The sequence below is a fragment of the Tachypleus tridentatus genome, chromosome 12 (assembly GCF_004210375.1).
Source record: "Tachypleus tridentatus isolate NWPU-2018 chromosome 12, ASM421037v1, whole genome shotgun sequence".
Lineage (NCBI taxonomy): Eukaryota > Metazoa > Arthropoda > Merostomata > Xiphosura > Limulidae > Tachypleus > Tachypleus tridentatus.
This window is the reverse complement of record NC_134836.1, coordinates 53,762,284-53,786,198: the sequence shown is the minus strand read 5'-3', so window position 1 is coordinate 53,786,198 and position 23,915 is coordinate 53,762,284. Positions and strand designations below refer to the sequence as shown.

The 23,915-nt window shown below is 32.4% G+C and overlaps 1 protein-coding gene across 1 annotated transcript in view; it reads right to left on the bottom strand.

The window, feature by feature from the left end:
* LOC143233347 (neural cell adhesion molecule 2-like) overlaps window positions 1–23,915 on the bottom strand; it is a 132,147-nt gene that overhangs the window by 52,353 nt on the left and 55,879 nt on the right. Inside the window, exons 2-4 of the mRNA XM_076469506.1 lie at window positions 5,265–5,591; window positions 4,222–4,332; window positions 1,243–1,446 (exon numbers count right to left, since the gene is read on the bottom strand). Coding sequence (XP_076325621.1) covers window positions 1,243–1,446; window positions 4,222–4,332; window positions 5,265–5,591 — 642 coding nt within the window. The remainder of the gene's footprint in view (window positions 1–1,242; window positions 1,447–4,221; window positions 4,333–5,264; window positions 5,592–23,915) is intronic.

The window sequence follows — 23,915 nt, the reverse complement described above, 5'->3', positions numbered from 1 at the left end:
ATATAGTCAATCCCAATATTCGATGGTACAAAAGTAGACCAGTAGTTGGCGTTTGGTGGTGATAACTAGCTGTCTTTCTTCTAGTTTTTCATTATCATTCTTATTATTAGAGACGGCAAGCGCAGATAGCCATCGTGTAGCTTTGAATGAAATTAAAAACAAACAAACATATCAGAAGACTGAATATTGAACATTACAGGTTTCAGTGCGAACCATCTTTGTTCTAAATATTTAGAGATATCAGTCAAGAATTAGGTGTAACACAAAGTATTATTTTAGATGGTAACCTTCTCATCATAAATAATGCACTTAGTAGAGCTAATTCTCTGAACTTAAACCTGCCTTTATTAAAATAAAATATTACAATAATAATAAGTAATTATATTGTGAATTACGTAATTAAACATAGAGCAAGCTCATATGTAAACTGGCCCGGCATGGCCAGATGGGTTAAGGTGCTCAACTCCTAATCGGAGGGTCGCGGGTTCCAATCCTCCTCACACCAAACATCCTCTCCCTTTAAGCCGTGGGAGCGTTATAATGTGACGGTCAATCCCACTATTCGTTGGTAAAAGAGTAGCCCAAGAGGTGGCGGTGGGTGGTGATGACTAGCTAGCTGCCTTCCATCTAGTCTTACACTGCTAAATTAGGGACGGCTAGCGCAGATAGCCCTCGTGTAGCTTTGCGCGAAATTGAAAAACAGACAAACAAACAGGTGTAAACTCTGAAAAATGGATTTTGGTGAAGTATCGTTAGAGTTAGCAATTGGTATTTAATGACCTTGTTCCAAGAAGGATAATACGAGAAGCATTTCCATGACGGATCGTTCACAATACCTTATGGTAATACCTTTCGTGCACTTGGTAACACGTTAGTACTGAATAATCCATACTCTTAATACTGTGGAAACATTTTTGTACTGATGTCAGACAATGCTATCTTCACACTAAAACCACATAATAAATGGTCATCTGTTTATGTAAAGTTTTGCATTGCGGAAATAATAAAAGATAATTATTCATATGCCATTACCTCTGTAAGAAATAAACTAAGAATAAAAAATGTATAATACAAAGGAAACATTTTTATCTTTGAGAAATATCTCCATTAGATAACAAATACCTGCTAGTAATAATGCTTATACATTAATTATTTTTGGGAAAATATTTCCACTAATAAGAACGGTAACACTTAGAAGTTAATTATTGTGGAATCAAATTTATATATTGAACTGGTACTCACAATTCATGTCTATCGTAACGGTTGAAGTTATTGGAAGAGAAATGTTGTTATTAGAGGCCTGACACGTGAACGTCGCCATAAGGTCATGTCTCTGAAGATGTTTGATATCCAGCTTGTTTCGAACTTCACCGAAAATTGTGGTATCGTAACTGTCATCCAGTAGTACAGACTCTCGCCACCAGGTGACCGATGGTGTAGGTTTACCTGGCAAAGAAACATGCTAATGCAACGTTAATAACAAATTTGGGTTGCATGCTGAATCTTATGCACATATAAATCGCCTACATAACTATATTTAAACACGAATCAAATTTTTCAATCAACCATGGTGTCATATTTATTCCTGATGGTCAAAAGCTGTGGTTCTCCACTCTTTTCTTTCTCTTTGTGCCAGGGCCGGCATGGCCAAACGTGTTAAGGCGTGAGACTCGTAATCTGAGGGTCGCGGGTTCGCATCCCCGTCGCGCCAAACAACATGCTCGCCCTCCCAGCCGTGTGGGCGTTATGTAGTGACTGTCAATCCAACCGGCCCGGCATGGCCAAGCGTGTTAAGGCGTGCGACTTGTAATCTGAGGGTCGCGGATTCGCATCCCCGTCGCGCCAAACATGCTCGCCCTCCCAGCCGTGGGGGGCGTTATAATATGACGGTCAATCCCACTATTCGTTGGTAAAAGAGTAGCCCAAGAGTTGGCGGTGGGTGGTGATGATTAGTAGCTGCCTTCCCTCTAGTCTTACACTGCTAAATTAGGGACGGCTAGCACAGATAGCCCTCGAGTAGCTTTGTGCAAAATTCAAAAACAAACAAACAATCTTTGTGCCTGCATAAAGTTTTCTAATTCCAATATCAAGCTTAATGTGTCTACAGAAACTTAGCAAGTAATATAATGAGTTTAGACTTTAAATCATGTTCATTTTCATCTCAAAGATAAAAACTATTCATACCCTGTACCTATTTCTACACGTGGATCTTACAGATTAAGAATTTACTTAATAGTAGAAGAATACGTTTTTCTCTCCCTGCTGCGTGATTACAACTACATTTACTATTTAATCATTCATATGCAACTGACCTGTGTGAGTAGAAGTTGTAGAATGTAAGCCTTATTATTTATTCAGTTTCATCATATTAGCATCACGTTAGCCAACTGAGGTAGCTAAAAAGAAAACGCTTCGTGACAATAGACAAAAACAAAGAAACCTATATTCCGCCATATTTTCCCACATTCGTTTAATAATGTTGTACTTCTTAGAAGTCGTTTTTCCAAGAATTCTTGATAAAACATTTACATTATTTGATTTATCAATTTTCATTTTATCTAGATAAAGATGTTTCTTACAGACACAAAAGTTGTTCAGTATCAAACTATCTTATTTCTATCGCTTTGACAAGCAGATTTATCTCAAAATATCATGTCACGTCCTTAAATAAATGGGTTAGTCCGTCTTTATGTTGAAGAATTTGGCGTATCCCATTGTTTATTTATTTAATTAATTAATGTCTAATGAATATCTATGATAATTTTATCCTATATATGCATACTTATTAACAGTGTTTATATAGCATACTTTTTATATTAAAACACATCACAAAATCGGCTTGGTGATACCACTACTTAGCAAATACAACAATTAAATATCCTTAGGTCATTAAACTGCTTTTTAATATCGTTAATTTGTAAACTTACGCATAAACCACAAATAGAACCTATTGGATAATCAATGAAAACAATGTCATAAGACATTACTATCGGCCCGGCATAGCTGGATGGTTACGGCACTCGATTCGTAATCCGAGGGTCGCGGGTTCGAATCCCCGTCACACCAAACATAATCGCCCTTTCAGCCGTGGGGGCGTTATAATGTTACGGTAAATCCCACTATTCGGTGGTAAAAGAGTAGCCCGAGAGTTGGACCAGTGGTTGGTGATGACTAGCTGCCTTCCCTCTAGTCTTACACTGCTAAATTATGGACGGCTACCGCCGATAGACCTCGTGTAGCTTTGCGCGAAATTCAAAACAAATGAAGCTACAGAGAGGGCTAGCTATAAGAGGCAGTACTATTTTGATCATTTCTTTATTACGTTTTGTGATTTCAGATTTCCAATCCAAAACAAACCAAGACATTACTAATACAAACTTGGTTTTATACATATAAAAACCAACACTGAAGATAATGTCACGTCCAGGTGATACCAACTTATTTCTAATGAACTGAGAAAAACTGGATGCTGAGTTGCTGCACGATTACTTACCATAATGCTGCCAGAAGTTAACTACTTACCTGTTAAAACAAGAAGTTTAAAAAAGAGTTCGTGTGCACAGTCACGCGAAACACCTTTAATTACCAAAAGTCTAATTTAATTAATTTCAGGTTGCCAAAGTACTTTAATACTTTGTTTAGCTAATTGATGGTTGGAAATCTATTGTTCTTGTAAACTATTGTAATATATTAGTTAAAATGTAATCTAATAAACATTACTATATTAAACCCAACATTAATTGGTCTTCCCTTTTTACTAAGCAAAGTCGTGCCAAGTAATAGGAAAATATTCCCAGTTTTGAAATAATAAATGTTAAAAAAAGGAATGTTTATGTACGGATAAATAATATTTTTCTAATTCTATTATTGTCATTTGTTTACATGCTGTTAAACAGAAAGCTACACAACGGGCTATCTCTGTCTTGCTCATCACCTGGATCGAGCTCAGAATTTTAGTGTTATATGCCTATAGGATGAGCCATCGGTGCAATAATCTTATTTTTAGCAAATTAGAAAATGTTTGAAAATTCTTATTTCATTTGGTAAATTTTTAATTATGTGATAATAAAAGTCATTATATTTTGCAAATCACGACAACAATTTTTCAACCTTGTGACGTCACAGTTGTGTCGAGTTTTCCTCTCATCAGCTTTCATAAGATTGCAATCAGTAATTCAAACTTGTTAAGTTTCAGCTTTAATGTCATATAGTTCTCCATACCTCCTTCAACATGACACGTCAACGTGAGACGATCTCCTTCGTTGTAAGGACCTATTAGACTCTGAACACTATCGCCTCGCTCGTCTGTAATCTGTAGTCTTTTAGGAGGCACTGAACCAGAAACAAACAAAAAAGTGTCTTTGATATCACACTCCTGAATAATATTTTTGATAAATTAAGCAAAAACTTTTATTATCATCAAGACACGAATTTTCAATTATTAGCACGTTACTTTTAATCCCCGGTGGAATTACAGTAAACACTAATTAAGACAATAAATATAACAAGTACTTATTTTAATGAAAACATCTTGTAAATGACTGTAAAAAAAAAAAAAAAAGGATGTTTTAAGAGTTAAAAGTGAGAGTATTAAAGAGTTAAAAGAGTAGCAGTAAACAACAAACACAGATATAAGGAACAGAATGTCATTTCGTGTTCAAGATACGAACTGACAAAACGGTTTGGAAGGAACATGTGAACATCCTACAACATGACTCAAAGCGTGATTCCTTTTCGTCAGCAATAAGAAATGAAAGGACAAACATAACAAATTAAAACAACTTTTCTCGTCTTTAATGACGTTTTGTACCCTCTCTCTCTCTCGTTTATCTCTGTTTAACGATTACTGAGTAAAACAAAATACTTGTCATTTTTATTCTGTTTCGTAATATTTAGTGTATTTGTATTCAACAGTCTGCAGTATAAATGATTATTTAAGAGTTAGAATTGGTTTTGATATTAGAAGACAGTCTCAGATGTTGCTTGTATCATATTAAACATTCTGTGGAAATGACACATAAATTCTTTTAATTCTAGTGTAAGTACAGAAAAAAAAACAATAATGTACGTTTCTGCTACTTTATTTACCTAAACAATGATTTCACGAATTTTATGACCAGCTCTGATGAGCTTTAGTTACTTCTTGTCTTAAATTGCCCTTGCTTAAATTATGAATGTCATTAATTGTGGTTACCAGCCAAATGAAGAACATATGACATTATAGAAGCAGAAACAAATGAAAACAATACACTTCAGCTACCAACCAATCACCACAAGATAAAATTCGCTATGTCTAGTCCTCTCCCGCTCAAAGTCTACTCTACATCTATAGCGGCCCTCGTCCTCTGGCACCAAAGGCTCCAAGACAAGAACTGCTGGTCTGTCGACTGTACTGAAATAGGCTCGTCCAGTGAAGGTCTCACTTGTGGCATGTCGTGCCTGGGATATCTCTCCTTTTCTCGAATCTAAGCTGTAAACTGGCTTAGAAAAGTCGTCTTTATACCAGAGGACCAAAACGGCTCTGTCATCTGATAATATGGGTGTAATATTACAAGGTAGAGTCATCTTTCCACCGGCAACTGCAACGTTTTCTAAAAAGGCATGTTAAAAGGCAGGAAAACGCAATGTATAAATTGACAATTGATAAATCATAATTGATTATCACTTAATATGTCAGAATGTTTTCAGTTGATCATATCTTAAAATATGACCCGTGACAGAATGATTAAAAATAAACTAGTGAAACATATAATAGACGAAATGTCAGCTTTAACAACGAACATATAATTGAGAACAACACTAAAGAATTATTTTTAGCTTTCATATTATGACGTAAAATTACAAAAAAAAGAAGAAAGTATCAAGAATTTTATTTTCTATTGTAGTTTTTCTCTATTATAACATTTTATGACATATATCCCTCATTAAAGTTAATTTTATTTTATGGTGTTATAATTCACGTACATAGTTTTTCGCGACATTACTCCTCAGTGGCCCAGTGGTGAGCTCGAGGACTTATGGAAAGTTCGGGGCTAAATTATTGCGGTGGGCATACATAAGGTATTCCAATGGACAGCTCAATATTTAACATATATATTGTTGTTCCCCAAACCATAACTGTCTGGATTAAAACTTATTTAAAACCCTTTAATGTCCTTCACGTTTTTATTCATTGTGTATTTATCTTTACACATCTTCCTGTGTCTACATTACTATGACCGTTTCCCACATGCACTTCTTAGTCACCACGTCAATGTCGCAGAATTTAATCTCTGATTGTGGAAAACAAAGTCATTTTACTCATTTCATCATGGCCCGGCATGGCCAAGCGTGTTAAGGCGTGCGACTCGTAATCTGAGGGTCGCGGGTTCGCATCCCCGTCGCGCTAAACATGCTCGCCCTTTCAGCCGTGGGGACGTTATAATGTGACGGTCAATCCCACTATGCGTTGGTAAAAGAGTAGCCCAAGAGTTGGCGGTGGGTGGTGATGACTAGCTGCCTTCCCTCTAGTCTTACACTGCTAAATTAGGGACGGCTAGCGCAGATAGACCTCGAGTAGCTTTGCGCGAAATTCAGAAAACAAACAAACAAACATTCTTTGGGAGTTATTTCATCTTTCTCTTCCTTTGCCCCTTTTTGGCCCGGCATGGCTTGTGGTTACGGTGTTCGACTCGTAATCTGAGGGTTGAGGGTTCGAATCCAAACATGCTCGCCCTTTCAGCCGTGAGGGCGTTACAATATGACGGTCAATCCCACTATTCGTTGGTAAAAAAGTAGCCCAAGACTTGGCGGTGGGTGGATGGAGACTAGCTGCCTTCCCCGTAGTCTTACACTGCTAAATTAGGGACGGCTAGCGCAGATAGTCCTCGTGTAGCTTTGCGCAAAATAAAAAAAACAACAACAAAGAAAAACAAATAAGTTACACAAGCCCTCTCTCATTGCTGAGTAACTGAAGCATATGAACTAATATTCAGGTATCTTGTCATGTCTCTCTTCGCATTTATATTTACCAAAATTATTTTGGGGTACTACAGATTAACTACAGAGCAGAGACAATAGTTAAATATTTTATGTATGTGTTAATATTTACCTCATTTGCTCCAAGTATGACGAAAAAAAAAAATCCATTTAAATATACGAAAACAAATGCTAAATAATTTGAGCATTAAATAAAAGAGAGACAAAAATTGAACAATATTAAATTAATTTAATATTTAATGCGTGTTTTTCATGTTTAATAAGGTATTCACTAGCAAAAGGTATTCCTACATAGACGCCCTTGAGTACCGTTAGCAACACAACAATCATAGAACTTTCTTTTGCTGGACTGTTGAAATATACTGACAGTCAATTTTTAATTCAGGAAATATTTTGAAATTTGATAATTATCATCCGCTCATTTGTAAACGGAGTTTAAGTCGAACTGACCTAGCGGAAATAATGATTAATAATATTAAAAGTACGTCAAGGCTTAATTAATATCACACAGTAGCACAAACCCGGTTTACCGCTGACGTATGTTACAGATGGTTGAGTTAAAATAGAAATAAATCTAAGCATACGTTACATGTTCATCAAAGCAACAAACTTTCACGTAAACAAAACGCGTTTCCAGTTCAGTTTTAGGCCCAGCATGGCCAGATGGTTAAGGCATTCGACTAGCCCAAGAGTTGGGAGTGGATGGTGATGTAATCTGCTAAATTAGGGTAACGCGCCCTGGTGTAGCTTTGCGTGAAATTCAAAACAAACAAAGAAACCAGGTTAACACGAATGTATTATAAATATACCTCAAGGCATCATGGCCTCCGCGGAACACACCAAACATCCTCGCAATCCGCCTTTCAGCCTAGAGAAGAGATGGGTGTCACCAGCTAAATATGCCGAAGAATTGCCAAGGATGCATCAGAATCCAGGATGATGTGATGGTCAATCCCACTATGCGTTGGTAAAAGAGTAGCCCAAGAGTTGGCGGTGGGTGATGATGACTAGTTGCCTTCCCTCTAGTCTTATACTGCTAAGATAGGGACGGTTAGCGCAGATAGTCCCCCCGCTAGTACAGCGGTATGTCTTCAGCTTTATAATGCTAAAATCAGGGGTTCGATTCCCCTCGATGGACCCAGCAAATAGCCCGATGTGGCTTTGCTATAAGTAAAGAACTGTTAGCGCAGATAGCTCACGTGTAACTTTGCGCGAAATTCAAAACAAACAAACGCACACTATACCATGAACAGATAAAACACAATTCTCACACTCATAGTCCTTAAATTTTTCCCATGTTAATATTACCCCCTATAAAAACCCTGGGTTAAAGATTAAAAATCATATATTCTCCTGATAAATGGCCTCTCGGTGTAACGGTAGTAATCTCGAGAGCTTATAAACTCCATTTCTATGGTACTTAAAACAACAAACAAACGTGTCTGTCTTACAGACTCTATTCTTGCAAACGTTTTTATTTATAGAATTAAAAGTATGTGTGAACTTTTTTAACTGTGTAATCAAAATAAAACATTTATCTGATAAATAGTTTGTTAAACAACAACAACTATTCCATAAAAAAAGTCCATCATATACACAAAACTCCTGATCCAGTTTTCTAGGATTATGGCAAGCTTCCTATTTTTTTCCAATCTCACTTAGTACTTACATATTATAGCATCATTTTTTCGAGTAAATGCGCTGTAAACCACAATGTATGCGAAACCAAAAAAATATGTAAACAACCAAATCACGTTACCTCTCATACAATAACAGGAAACTGGTAATTTATTAAGACGATTTGTAAATAAAGTTGTTTGAGAGTTCAGAAATACAATACTTTGAACAAATAAAATTATTCCAAATATACATCAATACAAGTGCTGGCTGTCCCGAACTGTGCCGGATGTTTGACGCAGGTAGCCTAGTCACTTTGCGCCATAAAACGCCAAACACGCCCATACACCCTGACTGTGAACTGATAGATCAAAGAAAAGGCATTGAGGCAAAATGAACCACTGCCAGTTCTTAATGTACGTCTTGGCAATTTGCACATATATTACATCTATGATCTTTGATCGTCACCCATATAGCACATCTATGGTCTCAGAGTACGTTATCATGGCTAGAGGATTCACAGTTCGGCATGCTGACCACTAGGCCACTACTGGCTTTGATTCTATATGGAGAGAAAGGTAGTCAAAATATTTTAGCTACTTTGAACTAATAAGTATATGAATTTAATCGCACCGTGTGAAAATGACTTGCGTTTGTTAATGCAGTACCGGCCCGGCATGGCCAAGCGTGTTAAGGCGTGCGACTCGTAATCCAAAGGTCGCGGGTTTGCATCCCAGTCGCGCCAAACATGCTCGCCCTTTCAGCCGTGGGGGTGTTATAATGTAACGGTCAATCCCACTATTCGTTGGTAAAAGAGTAGCCCAAGAGTTGGCGGTGGGTGGTGATGACTAGCTGCCTTCCCTCTAGTCTTACACTAAATTAGGGACGGCTAGCACAGATAGCCCTCGAGTAGCTTTGTGCGAAATTCTAAAACAAAACAAACAATGCAGTACCATGTCACCAAAGTTACGAGCAAAATTGTAAATGATGGCGAATCAAAATCATACCATTTTGAAGAATGAAGCCTTCATGGAAGTGGAAATATTTGTATAATAAAGCATTTAAGACACCACAGAAATCATTAGCCATAACTCAATCCAATCGGTAGTAACGTCATCGTGGACAAAATGAAATTGTCGTTACGATAGAGAACCATAGTACTCAAAAAAACATTTTGACAAAAAAGAGAATGTCTGTTGGCCTTTTTAACAAGATTGTTGTTGTTTGCTTTCTATCAAGCACTGCGGGCTATCTGTACTGTTCTCACCAAGAGTATCAAAACCCAGTTTTTTACCTTTATAAAGTTCTTGATTTGCCGCTGAGCTTCGAGGTAAAAATAAACAACACCAAGACTTTGGTAAAAGATCATAGGTCAAGAGTTTACAAAAGTTCAACATCACTGGTCATTTTAAAAAAACTGAATCAAAACAATTACTTTTGACTAAATACATGTCTTGTCCACCTGGATTTTTATGTTTTTAAAACAAATATACAACAGCACAGGTAGAACAAGGACATTTGTACATGTCGAATAGCTACATTGTCTTTGGATCATAGGTTAACGGGCTTATTCACCAGACTTTACACATTTACGTCAACGTGTACAGTACAATTAACGTTTAGTTTTTGAATGTATAGACTTCTCTACTATTAGAAATTTAAAAGAAATATTCTCTTGTATCAGTAATACTGAAGAAATAAAAAAATTACCTAGAGAATACGTCCTTACCTATACTCATGTATTGACCAAGTGACCTAGGTGACAAAAGCACTCTGGTGGAGTTAATATTATGGTAATATGTATATAAAGATTAACTCTTTCAATCTTATTCAAATTTATTTTGGACTCACAACGATTAGAAAAATACCTTTTTTTTCGTCCTGTGTATACATGTTTTGCTGGACCTCTTCATCCATCTTTGGATATTGAACTTATTTACTTATTTCCAGCTTTATTCCATTTCGGTCAAGTGGGGAAATCAGACTTAACCACACAATACATATGTTGTCGAACCTCTAGTTAGAGCATGTGCTATTCTTATGTGTAGGGAATTAACCATAATGTTGTAACACTTTACATTTATCCATCCTCGTCCATCGGTAAAAGAATCATTCGCTCTATTTCGCTAACTTAATGTATAATTGGATTACAGCGCTGAACACAAAGCCGTTACTAAAAACATTCTCATAGCAAACGTTTGAACAAAGATGGTTCATTGCCTGCACAGCACTTTCAAGTACGTTTTGCTCCAGCAAAAAAAAAAATTCATTCATAATTTTGGACCATCTGTTCATTTTCAAAAGTTTCTCGCGCTTTTTGTAGTCTAAAAACACAACTGTTTAAGTGACTCTGACTTTCATTTGCTGTTTTTTTTTAGGGTGTTTGTTTTTTCCTGGTCCTAATGGAAAAGAAATTTTGAAATTTAATTTAAGCGTTGGTCACTTTGTGAACCTTTAAATTGTTACGAGAACTTGTTTTGAAAGATTATAATTCATAAAGTCCTCATTAATTGTTATTAACATTATGCATCTAACATACTGATGAAGTTTCTGAATTTACTATTACAAAATATTTTGAGTAAGATGGTAGGGATTAATATGAAATATTGAAATGATAATGGTATTAATGTTCAGAGTAGTTTTGTATTAATTTTACTTCATTAGAAGTTTAGTTTTATTAAAAGTTCGGAATATGAGTTTGACATGTAACTTCATAATGTACGGCCATCGTTGTCAACGCTTAAACTCGTAACGTTAATGACAAATTTAAATAAGAGCATACGTTCAAGAATGAGTGTACTTAAGATTAGTACCACATTGTATTTGTGGCTACCCACGTGGAGATGGAATATTGAGAAATGTGGCAACTACGCCTCAAAATTGACAACACTTGGTCGTGAAAAAAATATTAAGGGTGTTACAACGCTACATTCATAGATTTTATGAAATTGGAAAACGTGAAGTTGTACTTTGTCTTAAAATTATAATATATTATAAAAACCATTGAAAAGTAATTTTACGTATAAACCATTAGACGGGTGCTTATAAGAAATAATGAATTAGCTTAGAAATACGAGATTCACTGAAAACTGTAGAACACAGTTACTTCAAGCATAGTCGTAGAAGTTAGCCCACTCTTAAATGCTATCTTAAAAAAGTATGTACTATAGGCGAGCAGTTATTTGAATAAAAGGTATATTTATTTACTATTTTCACGCTTTCTTTGTAAGATGCCCTTAAACTTCAATTGATAAACCAGAGGAGAAATAACCGGTAAAAAATTCACCCACCGCTGACTCTTTATAATCTTTAATCGCATATTGAAATTAGATCCTCACTCTTATAACACGTTTGTTTGTTTGTTTTGGAATTTCGTACAAAGCTACTCGAGGGCTATCTGTGCTAGCCGTCCCTAATTTCGCAATGTAAGGCTAGAGGGAAGGCAGCTAGTCATATCACCCACCGCCAACTCTTGGGCTACTCTTTTACCAACGACTAGTGGGATTGACCGTCACATTATAACGCCCCCACGGCTAAAAGGTCGAGAATGTTTGGCGCGACCGGGATGCGAACCCGCGACCCTCAGATTACGAGTCGCTCGCCTTAACACGCTTGGCCATGCCGGGCCCTCTTATAACACATCTCTTGCCTCAAAATGAGAAGTGCAATTTTGTGGCAATCGTGGTCTCTTCACGATTCACACTTCGGTACACCAATCACGCACCATGTCCGCCCCCAGAAAAATAGCCAATAATATATTTAATCTGTTTAGAAAACTAACTAAACACTAATGTGAAGAAAACATACGTCAGTACAGGTGTATCACCGAGACACTGAGAGACATTAGATATCAAATATAATCTGAAGAAGAAAACAAAGTTACTACAGATGTAACGCTGAGCCACTGAGGAACATAAGATATCAAAGATAATGTGAAAATAAACAAAAAACGTCAATGATTAAACCATGATGAAGGAAGAAGATAAAGTGTAGGGAAAATACAAAAAGTCAAACAATTTTTATACGGTAATATTTCTTTATTAAGCGATATAAAGGAGAGAGACGTCAAAGTTAAACTAGGGTAAAAATAAACAGATTAAAAATATATGTAGAGCAATAAGGTATAAAACGTAGAGGAGCAACAGCAAAAATATCAAAAATATTGTGACCAACTGGTGATTAGGAAATGAAAGATGTAGTAACAAAATGGATACCAAGTGTTATATAATGAGGTATTCTAGTGGACAGAGAATGGAAGGAATCTAGGTTAAATGACAAGAAATCTTTTAAAAATAAAGTATATCACGAAACAACAAGCTGAAAACTGTTGTTGATGGTAAAATATCATGTAAAGTAGAAAGGTGTGTAACGAAAAACACAACATCAAGATGTGTAATAACAACAACAATATCAAGTAGTAAGATGTGTAATAACAACAACAATATCAAGTAGTAAGATGTGTAATAACAACAACAATATCAAGTAGTAAGATGTGTAATAACAACAACAATATCAAGTAGTAAGATGTTGTGTAATAACAATAACAATATCAAGTAGTACGATGTGTAATAACAATAACAATATCAAGTAGTAAGATGTGTAATAACAATAACAATATCAAGTAGTAAGATGTGTAATAACAATAACAATATCAAGTAGTAAGATGTGTAATAACAACAACAATATCAAGTAGTAAGATGTGTAATAACAATAACAATATCAAGTAGTAAGATGTGTAATAACAACAACAATATCAAGTAGTAAGATGTGTAATAACAATAACAATATCAAGTAGTAAGATGTGTAATGACAATAACAATATCAAGTATTAATATGTGTAATAACAATATCAAGTAGTAAGATGTGTAATAACAATAACAATATCAAGTAGTAAGATGTGTAATAACAATATCAAGTAGTAAGATGTGTAATAACAATATCAAGTAGTAAGATATGTAATGACAATAACAATATCAAGTAGTAAGATGTGTAATAACAATAACAATATCAAGTAGTAAGATGTGTAATGACAATAACAATATCAAGTAGTAAAATGTTGTGTAATAACAATAACAATATCAAGTAGTAAGATGTGTAATGACAATAACAATATCAAATAGTAAGATGTGTAATAACAATATCAAGTAGTAAGATTTGTAATAACAATAACAATATCAAGTAGTAAGATGTGTAATAACAATATCAAGTAGTAAGATGTGTAATAACAATAACAATATCAAGTAGTAAGATGTGTAATAACAATTACAATATCAAGTAGTAAGATGTGTAATAACAATAACAATATCAAGTAGTAAGAGGTGTAATAACAATATCAAGTAGTAAGATGTGTAATGACAATAACAATATCAAGTAGTAAGATGTGTAATGACAATAACAATATCAAGTAGTAAGATGTGTAATAACAATAACAATATCAAGTAGTAAGATGTGTAATGACAATAACAATATCAAGTAGTAAGATGTGTAATAACAATAACAATATCAAGTAGTAAGATGTGTAATAACAATATCAAGTAGTAAGATGTGTAATGACAATAACAATATCAAATAGTAAGATGTGTAATAACAATAACAATATCAAGTAGTAAGATGTTGTGTAATAACAATAACAATATCAAGTAGTAAGATGTGTAATAACAACAACAATATCAAGTAGTAAGATGTGTAATAACAATAACAATATCAAGTAGTAAGATGTGTAATAACAACAACAATATCAAGTAGTAAGATGTGTAATAACAATAACAATATCAAGTAGTAAGATGTGTAATAACAACAACAATATCAAGTAGTAAGATGTGTAATGACAATAACAATATCAAGTAGTAAGATGTGTAATAACAATATCAAGTAGTAAGATGTGTAATGACAATAACAATGTCAAGTAGTAAGATGTGTAATGACAATAACAAGTAGTAAGATGTTGTGTAATAACAATAACAATATCTAGTAGTAAGATGTGTAATAACAATATCAAGTAGTAAGATGTGTAATAACAATATCAAGTAGTAAGATGTGTAATGACAATAACAATATCAAGTAGTAAGATGTGTAATAACAATAACAATATCAAGTAGTAAGATGTTGTGTAATAACAATAACAATATCAAGTAGTAAGATGTGTAATAACAACAACAATATCAAGTAGTAAGATGTGTAATAACAATAACAATATCAAGTAGTAAGATGTGTAATAACAACAACAATATCAAGTAGTAAGATGTGTAATGACAATAACAATATCAAGTAGTAAGATGTGTAAAAACAATATCAAGTAGTAAGATCTGTAATGACAATAACAATATCAAGTAGTAAGATGTGTAATAACAACAACAATATCAAGTAGTAAGATGTGTAATAACAATAACAATATCAAGTAGTAAGATGTTGTGTAATAACAATAACAATATCAAGTAGTAAGATGTGTAACAACAATAACAATATCAAGTAGTAAGATGTGTAATAACAATAACAATATCAAGTAGTAAGATGTGTAATAACAATAACAATATCAAGTAGTAAGATGTGTAATAACAATAACAATATCAAGTAGTAAGATGTGTAATGACAATAACAATATCAAGTAGTAAGATGTTGTGTAATAACAACAACAATATCAAGTTGTAAGATGTGTAATGACAATAACAATATCAAGTAGTAAGATGTGTAATAACAATATCAAGTAGTAAGATGTGTAATAACAATAACAATATCAAGTAGTAAGATGTGTAATAACAATTACAATATCAAGTAGTAAGATGTGTAATAACAATAACAATATCAAGTAGTAAGAGGTGTAATAACAATATCAAGTAGTAAGATGTCTAATGACAATAACAATATCAAGTAGTAAGATGTGTAATAACAATAACAATATCAAGTAGTAAGATGTGTAATGACAATAACAATATCAAGTAGTAAGATGTGTAATTACAATATCAAGTAGTAATATGTGTAACAACAACAACAATATCAAGTAGTAAGATGTGTAATAACAATAACAATATCAAGTAGTAAGATGTTGTGTAATAACAATAACAATATCAAGTAGTAAGATGTGTAATTACAACAACAATATCAAGTAGTAAGATGTGTAATAACAATAACAATATCAAGTAGTAAGATGTGTAATGACAATAACAATATCAAGTAGTAAGATGTTGTGTAATAACAATAACAATATCAAGTTGTAAGATGTGTAATGACAATAACAATATCAAGTAGTAAGATGTGTAATAACAATATCAAGTAGTAAGATGTGTAATAACAATAACAATATCAAGTAGTAAGATGTGTAATAACAATAACAATATCAAGTAGTAAGATGTGTAATAACAATTACAATATCAAGTAGTAAGATGTGTAATAACAATAACAATATCAAGTAGTAAGAGGTGTAATAACAATATCAAGTAGTAAGATGTCTAATGACAATAAGAATATCAAGTAGTAAGATGTGTAATAACAATAACAATATCAAGTAGTAAGATGTGTAATGACAATAACAATATCAAGTAGTAAGATGTGTAATTACAATATCAAGTAGTAACATGTGTAATGACAATAACAATATCAAGTAGTAAGATGTGTAATAACAATAACAATATCAAGTAGTAAGATGTTGTGTAATTACAATAACAATATCAAGTAGTAATATGTGTAATAACAACAACAATATCAAGTAGTAAGATGTGTAATAACAATAACAATATCAAGAAGTAAGATGTGTAATAACAACAACAATATCAAGTAGTAAGATGTGTAATGACAATAACAATATCAAGTAGTAAGATGTGTAATAACAATATCAAGTAGTAAGATGTGTAATGACAATAACAATATCAAGTAGTAAGATGTGTAATAACAATAACAATATCAAGTAGTAAGATGTTGTGTAATAACAATAACAATATCAAGTAGTAAGACGTGTAATAACAACAACAATATCAAGTAGTAAGATGTGTAATAACAATAACAATATCAAGTAGTAAGATGTGTAATAACAACAACAATATCAAGTAGTAAGATGTGTAATAACAACAACAATATCAAGTAGTAAGATGTGTAATGACAATAACAATATCAAGTAGTAAGATGTGTAATAACAATATCAAGTAGTAAGATGTGTAATGACAACAACAATATCAAGTAGTAAGATGTGTAATAACAACAACAATATCAAGTAGTAAGATGTGTAATAACAATAACAATATCAAGTAGTAAGATGTTGTGTAATAACAATAACAATATCAAGTAGTAAGATGTGTAATGACAATAACAATATCAAGTAGTAAGATGTGTAATAACAATATCAAGTAGTAAGATGTGTAATGACAATAACAATATCAAGTAGTAAGATGTGTAATAACAATAACAATATCAAGTAGTAAGATGTGTAATAACAACAACAATATCAAGTAGTAAGATGTTGTGTAATAACAACAACAATATCAAGTAGTAAGATGTGTAATAACAATAACAATATCAAGTAGTAAGATGTGTAATAACAATATCAAGTAGTAAGATGTGTAATAACAACAACAATATCAAGTAGTAAGATGTGTAATAACAATAACAATATCAAGTAGTAAGATGTGTAATAACAACAACAATATCAAGTAGTAAGATGTGTAATAACAACAACAATATCAAGTAGTAAGATGTGTAATAACAACAACAATATCAAGTAGTAAGATGTGTAATCATCAAGTAGTAAGATGTGTAATAACAACAACAATATCAAGTAGTAAGATGTGTAATAACAATAACAATATCAAGTAGTAAGATGTGTAATAACAACAACAATATCAAGTAGTAAGATGTGTAATAACAATATCAAGTAGTAAGATGTGTAATAACAACAACAATATCAAGTAGTAAGATGTGTAATAACAACAACAATATCAAGTAGTAAGATGTGTAATAACAACAACAATATCAAGTAGTAAGATGTGTAATAACAATAACAAAGTCAAGTAAAAGATGTGTAATAACAATAACAATATCAAGTAGTAAGATGTGTAATAACAACAACAATATCAAGTAGTAAGATGTGTAATAACAACAACAATATCAAGTAGTAAGATGTGTAATAACAATAACAATATCAAGTAGTAAGATGTGTAATAACAATAACAATATCAAGTAGTAAGATGTGTAATAACAATATCAAGTAGTAAGATGTTGTGTAATAACAACAACAATATCAAGTAGTAAGATGTGTAATAACAACAACAATATCAAGTAGTAAGATGTGTAATAACAACAACAATATCAAGTAGTAAGATGTGTAATAACAACAACAATATCAAGTAGTAAGATGTGTAATAACAACAACAATATCAAGTAGTAAGATGTGTAATAACAACAACAATATCAAGTAGTAAGATGTGTAATAACAACAACAATATCAAGTAGTAAGATGTGTAATAACAACAACAATATCAAGTAGTAAGATGTGTAATAACAACAACAATATCAAGTAGTAAGATGTGTAATAACAACAACAATATCAAGTAGTAAGATGTGTAATAACAACAACAATATCAAGTAGTAAGATGTGTACAACAACAATCAAGTAGTAAGATGTGTAATAACAATAACAATATCAAGTAGTAAGATGTGTAATAACAACAACAATATCAAGTAGTAAGATGTGTAATAACAACAACAATATCAAGTAGTAAGATGTGTAATAACAACAACAATATCAAGTAGTAAGATGTGTAATAACAACAACAATATCAAGTAGTAAGATGTGTAATAACAACAACAATATCAAGTAGTAAGATGTGTAATAACAACAACAATATCAAGTAGTAAGATGTGTAATAACAACAACAATATCAAGTAGTAAGATGTTGTGTAATAACAACAACAATATCAAGTAGTAAGATGTGTAATAACAACAACAATATCAAGTAGTAAGATGTGTAATAACAACAACAATATCAAGTAGTAAGATGTGTAATAACAACAACAATATCAAGTAGTAAGATGTGTAATAACAACAACAATATCAAGTAGTAAGATGTGTAATAACAACAACAATATCAAGTAGTAAGATGTGTAATAACAACAACAATATCAAGTAGTAAGATGTGTAATAACAACAACAATATCAAGTAGTAAGATGTGTAATAACAACAACAATATCAAGTAGTAAGATGTGTAATAACAACAACAATATCAAGTAGTAAGATGTGTAATAACAACAACAATATCAAGTAGTAAGATGTGTAATAACAACAACAATATCAAGTAGTAAGATGTGTAATAACAACAACAATATCAAGTAGTAAGATGTGTAATAACAACAACAATATCAAGTAGTAAGATGTGTAATAACAACAACAATATCAAGTAGTAAGATGTGTAATAACAACAACAATATCAAGTAGTAAGATGTGTAATAACAACAACAATATCAAGTAGTAAGATGTGTAATAACAACAACAATATCAAGTAGTAAGATGTGTAATAACAACAACAATATCAAGTAGTAAGATGTGTAATAACAACAACAATATCAAGTAGTAAGATGTGTAATAACAACAACAATATCAAGTAGTAAGATGTGTAATAACAACAACAATATCAAGTAGTAAGATGTGTAATAACAACAACAATATCAAGTAGTAAGATGTGTAATAACAACAACAATATCAAGTAGTAAGATGTGTAATAACAACAACAATATCAAGTAGTAAGATGTGTAATAACAACAACAATATCAAGTAGTAAGATGTGTAATAACAACAACAATATCAAGTAGTAAGATGTGTAATAACAACAACAATATCAAGTAGTAAGATGTGTAATAACAACAACAAACAAGTATAAGATGTAGTAACAACAACAATATCAAGTAGTAAGATGTGTAATAACAATAACAATATCAAGTAGTAAGATGTGTAATAACAACAACAATATCAAGTAGTAAGATGTGTAATAACAACAACAATATCAAGTAGTAAGATGTGTAATAACAATAACAATATCAAGTAGTAAGATGTGTAATAACAATAACAATATCAAGTAGTAAGATGTGTAATAACAACAACAATATCAAGTAGTAAGATGTGTAATAACAACAACAATATCAAGTAGTAAGATGTGTAATAACAACAACAATATCAAGTAGTAAGATGTGTAATAACAACAACAATATCAAGTAGTAAGATGTGTAATAACAACAACAATATCAAGTAGTAAGATGTGTAATAACAACAACAATATCAAGTAGTAAGATGTGTAATAACAATAACAATATCAAGTAGTAAGATGTGTAATAACAATAACAATATCAAGAGTAAGATGTGTAATAACAACAACAATATCAAGTAGTAAGATGTTGTGTAATAACAACAACAATATCAAGTAGTAAGATGTGTAATAACAATAACAATATCAAGTAGTAAGATGTGTAATAACAACAACAATATCAAGTAGTAAGATGTGTAATAACAACAACAATATCAAGTAGTAAGATGTGTAATAACAACAACAATATCAAGTAGTAAGATGTGTAATAACAACAACAATATCAAGTAGTAAGATGTGTAATAACAACAACAATATCAAGTAGTAAGATGTGTGTAACAACAACAATATCAAGTAGTAAGATGTGTAATAACAACAACAATATCAAGTAGTAAGATGTGTAATAACAACAACAATATCAAGTAGTAAGATGTGTAATAACAACAACAATATCAAGTAGTAAGATGTGTAATAACAACAACAATATCAAGTAGTAAGATGTGTAATAACAACAACAATATCAAGTAGTAAGATGTTGTGTAATAACAACAACAATATCAAGTAGTAAGATGTGTAATAACAACAACAATATCAAGTAGTAAGATGTGTAATAACAACAACAATATAGTAAGATGTGTAATAAAGTAGTAAGATGTGTAATAACAACAACAATATCAAGTAGTAAGATGTGTAATAACAACAACAATATCAAGTAGTAAGATGTGTAATAACAACAACAATATCAAGTAGTAAGATGTGTAATAACAACAACAACATCAAGTAGTAAGATGTTGTGTAATAACAATATCAAGTAGTAAGATGTGTAATAACAACAACAATATCAAGTAGTAAGATGTGTAATAACAACAACAATATCAAGTAGTAAGATGTGTAATAACAATAACAATATCAAGTAGTAAGATGTGTAATAACAACAACAATATCAAGTAGTAAGATGTGTAATAACAACAACAATATCAAGTAGTAAGATGTGTAATAACAACAACAATATCAAGTAGTAAGATGTGTAATAACAACAACAATATCAAGTAGTAAGATGTGTAATAACAACAACAATATCAAGTAGTAAGATGTGTAATAACAACAACAATATCAAGTAGTAAGATGTGTAATAACAATAACAATATCAAGTAGTAAGATGTGTAATAACAACAACAATATCAAGTAGTAAGATGTTGTGTAATAACAACAACAATATCAAGTAGTAAGATGTGTAATAACAACAACAATATCAAGTAGTAAGATGTGTAATAACAACAACAATATCAAGTAGTAAGATGTGTAATAACAATAACAATATCAAGTAGTAAGATGTTGTGTAATAATAACAATATCAAGTAGTAAGATGTGTAATGACAATAACAATATCAAGTAGTAAGATGTGTAATGACAATAACAATATCAAGTAGTTAGATGAGTTATAACTATAACAATATCAAGTAGTAAGATGTTGTGTAATAATAATAACAATATCATGATGTAAGATGTTTTAAAATAATAAGAATGGTATTTATCAATAAAATGTACAATGCAAAATTCGGGTAGAAAAATACTGAATTACAAAAAGGGTATCAAGTGGTAAAACGTGGTCCCAAGATAATTTCGTTGTTGTTGAAAGACAAAACGAATGCCACGTATAAAGTTAGAGTGTGAACAATAATGTCACGTATAAGGTTAGAGTGTCAACAATAATGCCACGTATAAAGTTAGGGTGTAAACAATAATGTCACGTAAAAGGATAGAGTGTCAACAATAATGCCACGTATAAGGTTAGAGTGTCAACAATAATGCCACGTATAAAGTTAGAGTGTCAACAATAATGTCACGTAAAAGGTTAGAGTGTCAACAATAATGCCACGTATAAAGTTAGGGTGTCAACAATAATGTCACGTAAAAGGTTAGAGTGTCAACAATAATACCACGTATAAAGTTAGGATGTCAACAATAATGACAGGTATAAAGTTAGAGTGTCACCAATAATGTCACGTATAAAGTTAGAATGTCAACAATAATGGCACTTAAAAGTTAGACTGTCAACAGTAATGCCACGTATAAAGTTAGGGTGTCAACAATAATGACAGATATAAAGTTAGAGTGTCAACAATAACGCCACATATAAAGTTAGAGTGTCACCAATAATGCCACATATAAAGATAGAGTGTCCACATATAAAGTTAGAATGTCAACAATAATGGTACGTGTAAAGTTAGAGTGTCAACAATAATGTCACGTATAAAGTAGTAATTTGATGCCAAATAATTCATAAAATGTCAAGTAGTAGTTACAAGTGGTTTATTAAGAACAGAAGAACTGCGTAAAGACTAGAGGAATTCAAAGTATAAACCTGTTATAAAGTTAAAAATAATTACTGAACGTGCAGAATATGTCACTAAGAATGGTGTAGACAAGTGATAGAATGTCAAGTGAACGACTTATCCCTGCTGACAACAGGAAGAACCATATCATCCAAGGACAAGCAAAGATTGCAAGCACAATACTGTACTTAGATCAAATTAATACAGTGTCAGCTAATAGATTCAGTGAGAATGAGCAGACAGAAACAATGTCAAGGAAGTAGCTGTGAAATGATTATAGAAGTAGAAAAGTGCTATCCAGTTAAAAGAAAATTACGGGTGTACACAGGGCTGAATACGATATATTAGAACGATTGCGAATATCCTTATCAGTAAGTCACGTGATAACCATAGATGTTACAAAGTTTCAGAGAAACGTAATCTATCAGAACCACAATTCAACCTGTCTAGTATTTAACAGGTAGTGTGATGTCACCGAAAACTGATCGTGTTTCCATAGGGTATGGAACAGCCTTTTCCGAAGTCAAATATTCACATATTGAGATCATAATAATGTGTTTAATTTGGAGATTTGGTATTTCCAAGACAAAAATAACTCTTGTGCTTAATGGAAATGAAAAACAAAGAAATGTCGATCTACTTGGGGAATCAGAACCATCCAGAAAAAGGGCTACAATAAGCATTCCCCTAGCCGTGGTAAGCAAAGTGAGAATCCCCAGACACAGGGATTGATGTAAAAGGCTGTCCATATGTCCGAAGTAACTTTACGAAACACAATCAAGAAGGATATATCTCTAGAAGAAAGCAAAAGAGACGTGTACAAAAGCTTCTTCCACAACTATCACGTTCCTCAAGAAGTTAAATAATGAAACAGGCATTCATTCTATTCTATAAGAAGATATATCGCTCAAGTCACAGGACGGTGAACCCATCATATAAAGCACCTTAAGATTTATTTGCCATCAGATTGTTGAAATGACGAAAGTCCGTCATTCTTGTATACTAAGTAGCTTATGGAAAGCAGACAGGAAAGAGAGTGTGTGCTTTGGACGTCACATAGTCTTATCATGGAGTATTTTGCAATGGAAAATAAGCTGAACGTGGCGACGTGGACCATGACAACGTTTTGAGTCTACAAAATCGTTTTAATATAACTTACGGAACCTTTGTAGACAGGTATTGTTAAATAAAATAAAAATCTTAAATTATTGGCGTCGAGAAAGTGGAAAAAGAGCTGAATTCGAATGACTAACATGAGGTAGAAAATATCTCACTGAGAGTTTAAAATACAACAAAAACAAATACAGTTAAATGATAAGTTGAGCGTAAGAGTCACTATATTTATACTTATCAAAATTATGAAAGTCTAATGAGTTTCAAACATAAAACTGCTTCCAAGACAAAATTATATTGTTAAATCTCTCAAAATTCCTAAATGATGCATCAGTGCTAACTAAAAAGCAAATCTCACTTTTAAAAACACCAGCCCTCCTCTGTGTAGTTAGGGCACTCGACTCGTAATAGGAGGGTCGCGGGTTCGAATTCCCATTACATCAAACAAGCTTGTCCTTTCTGCCGTGTGGGCATTATAACGTTCGGTCAGCCCCCCTTTTCGTTGGTAAAAGAGTAGCTAAAGCGTTGGCGGTGGGTGGTGATGAGTAGTTGCCTTCCCTCTAGTCTTACACTGTTAAATTAAGGACA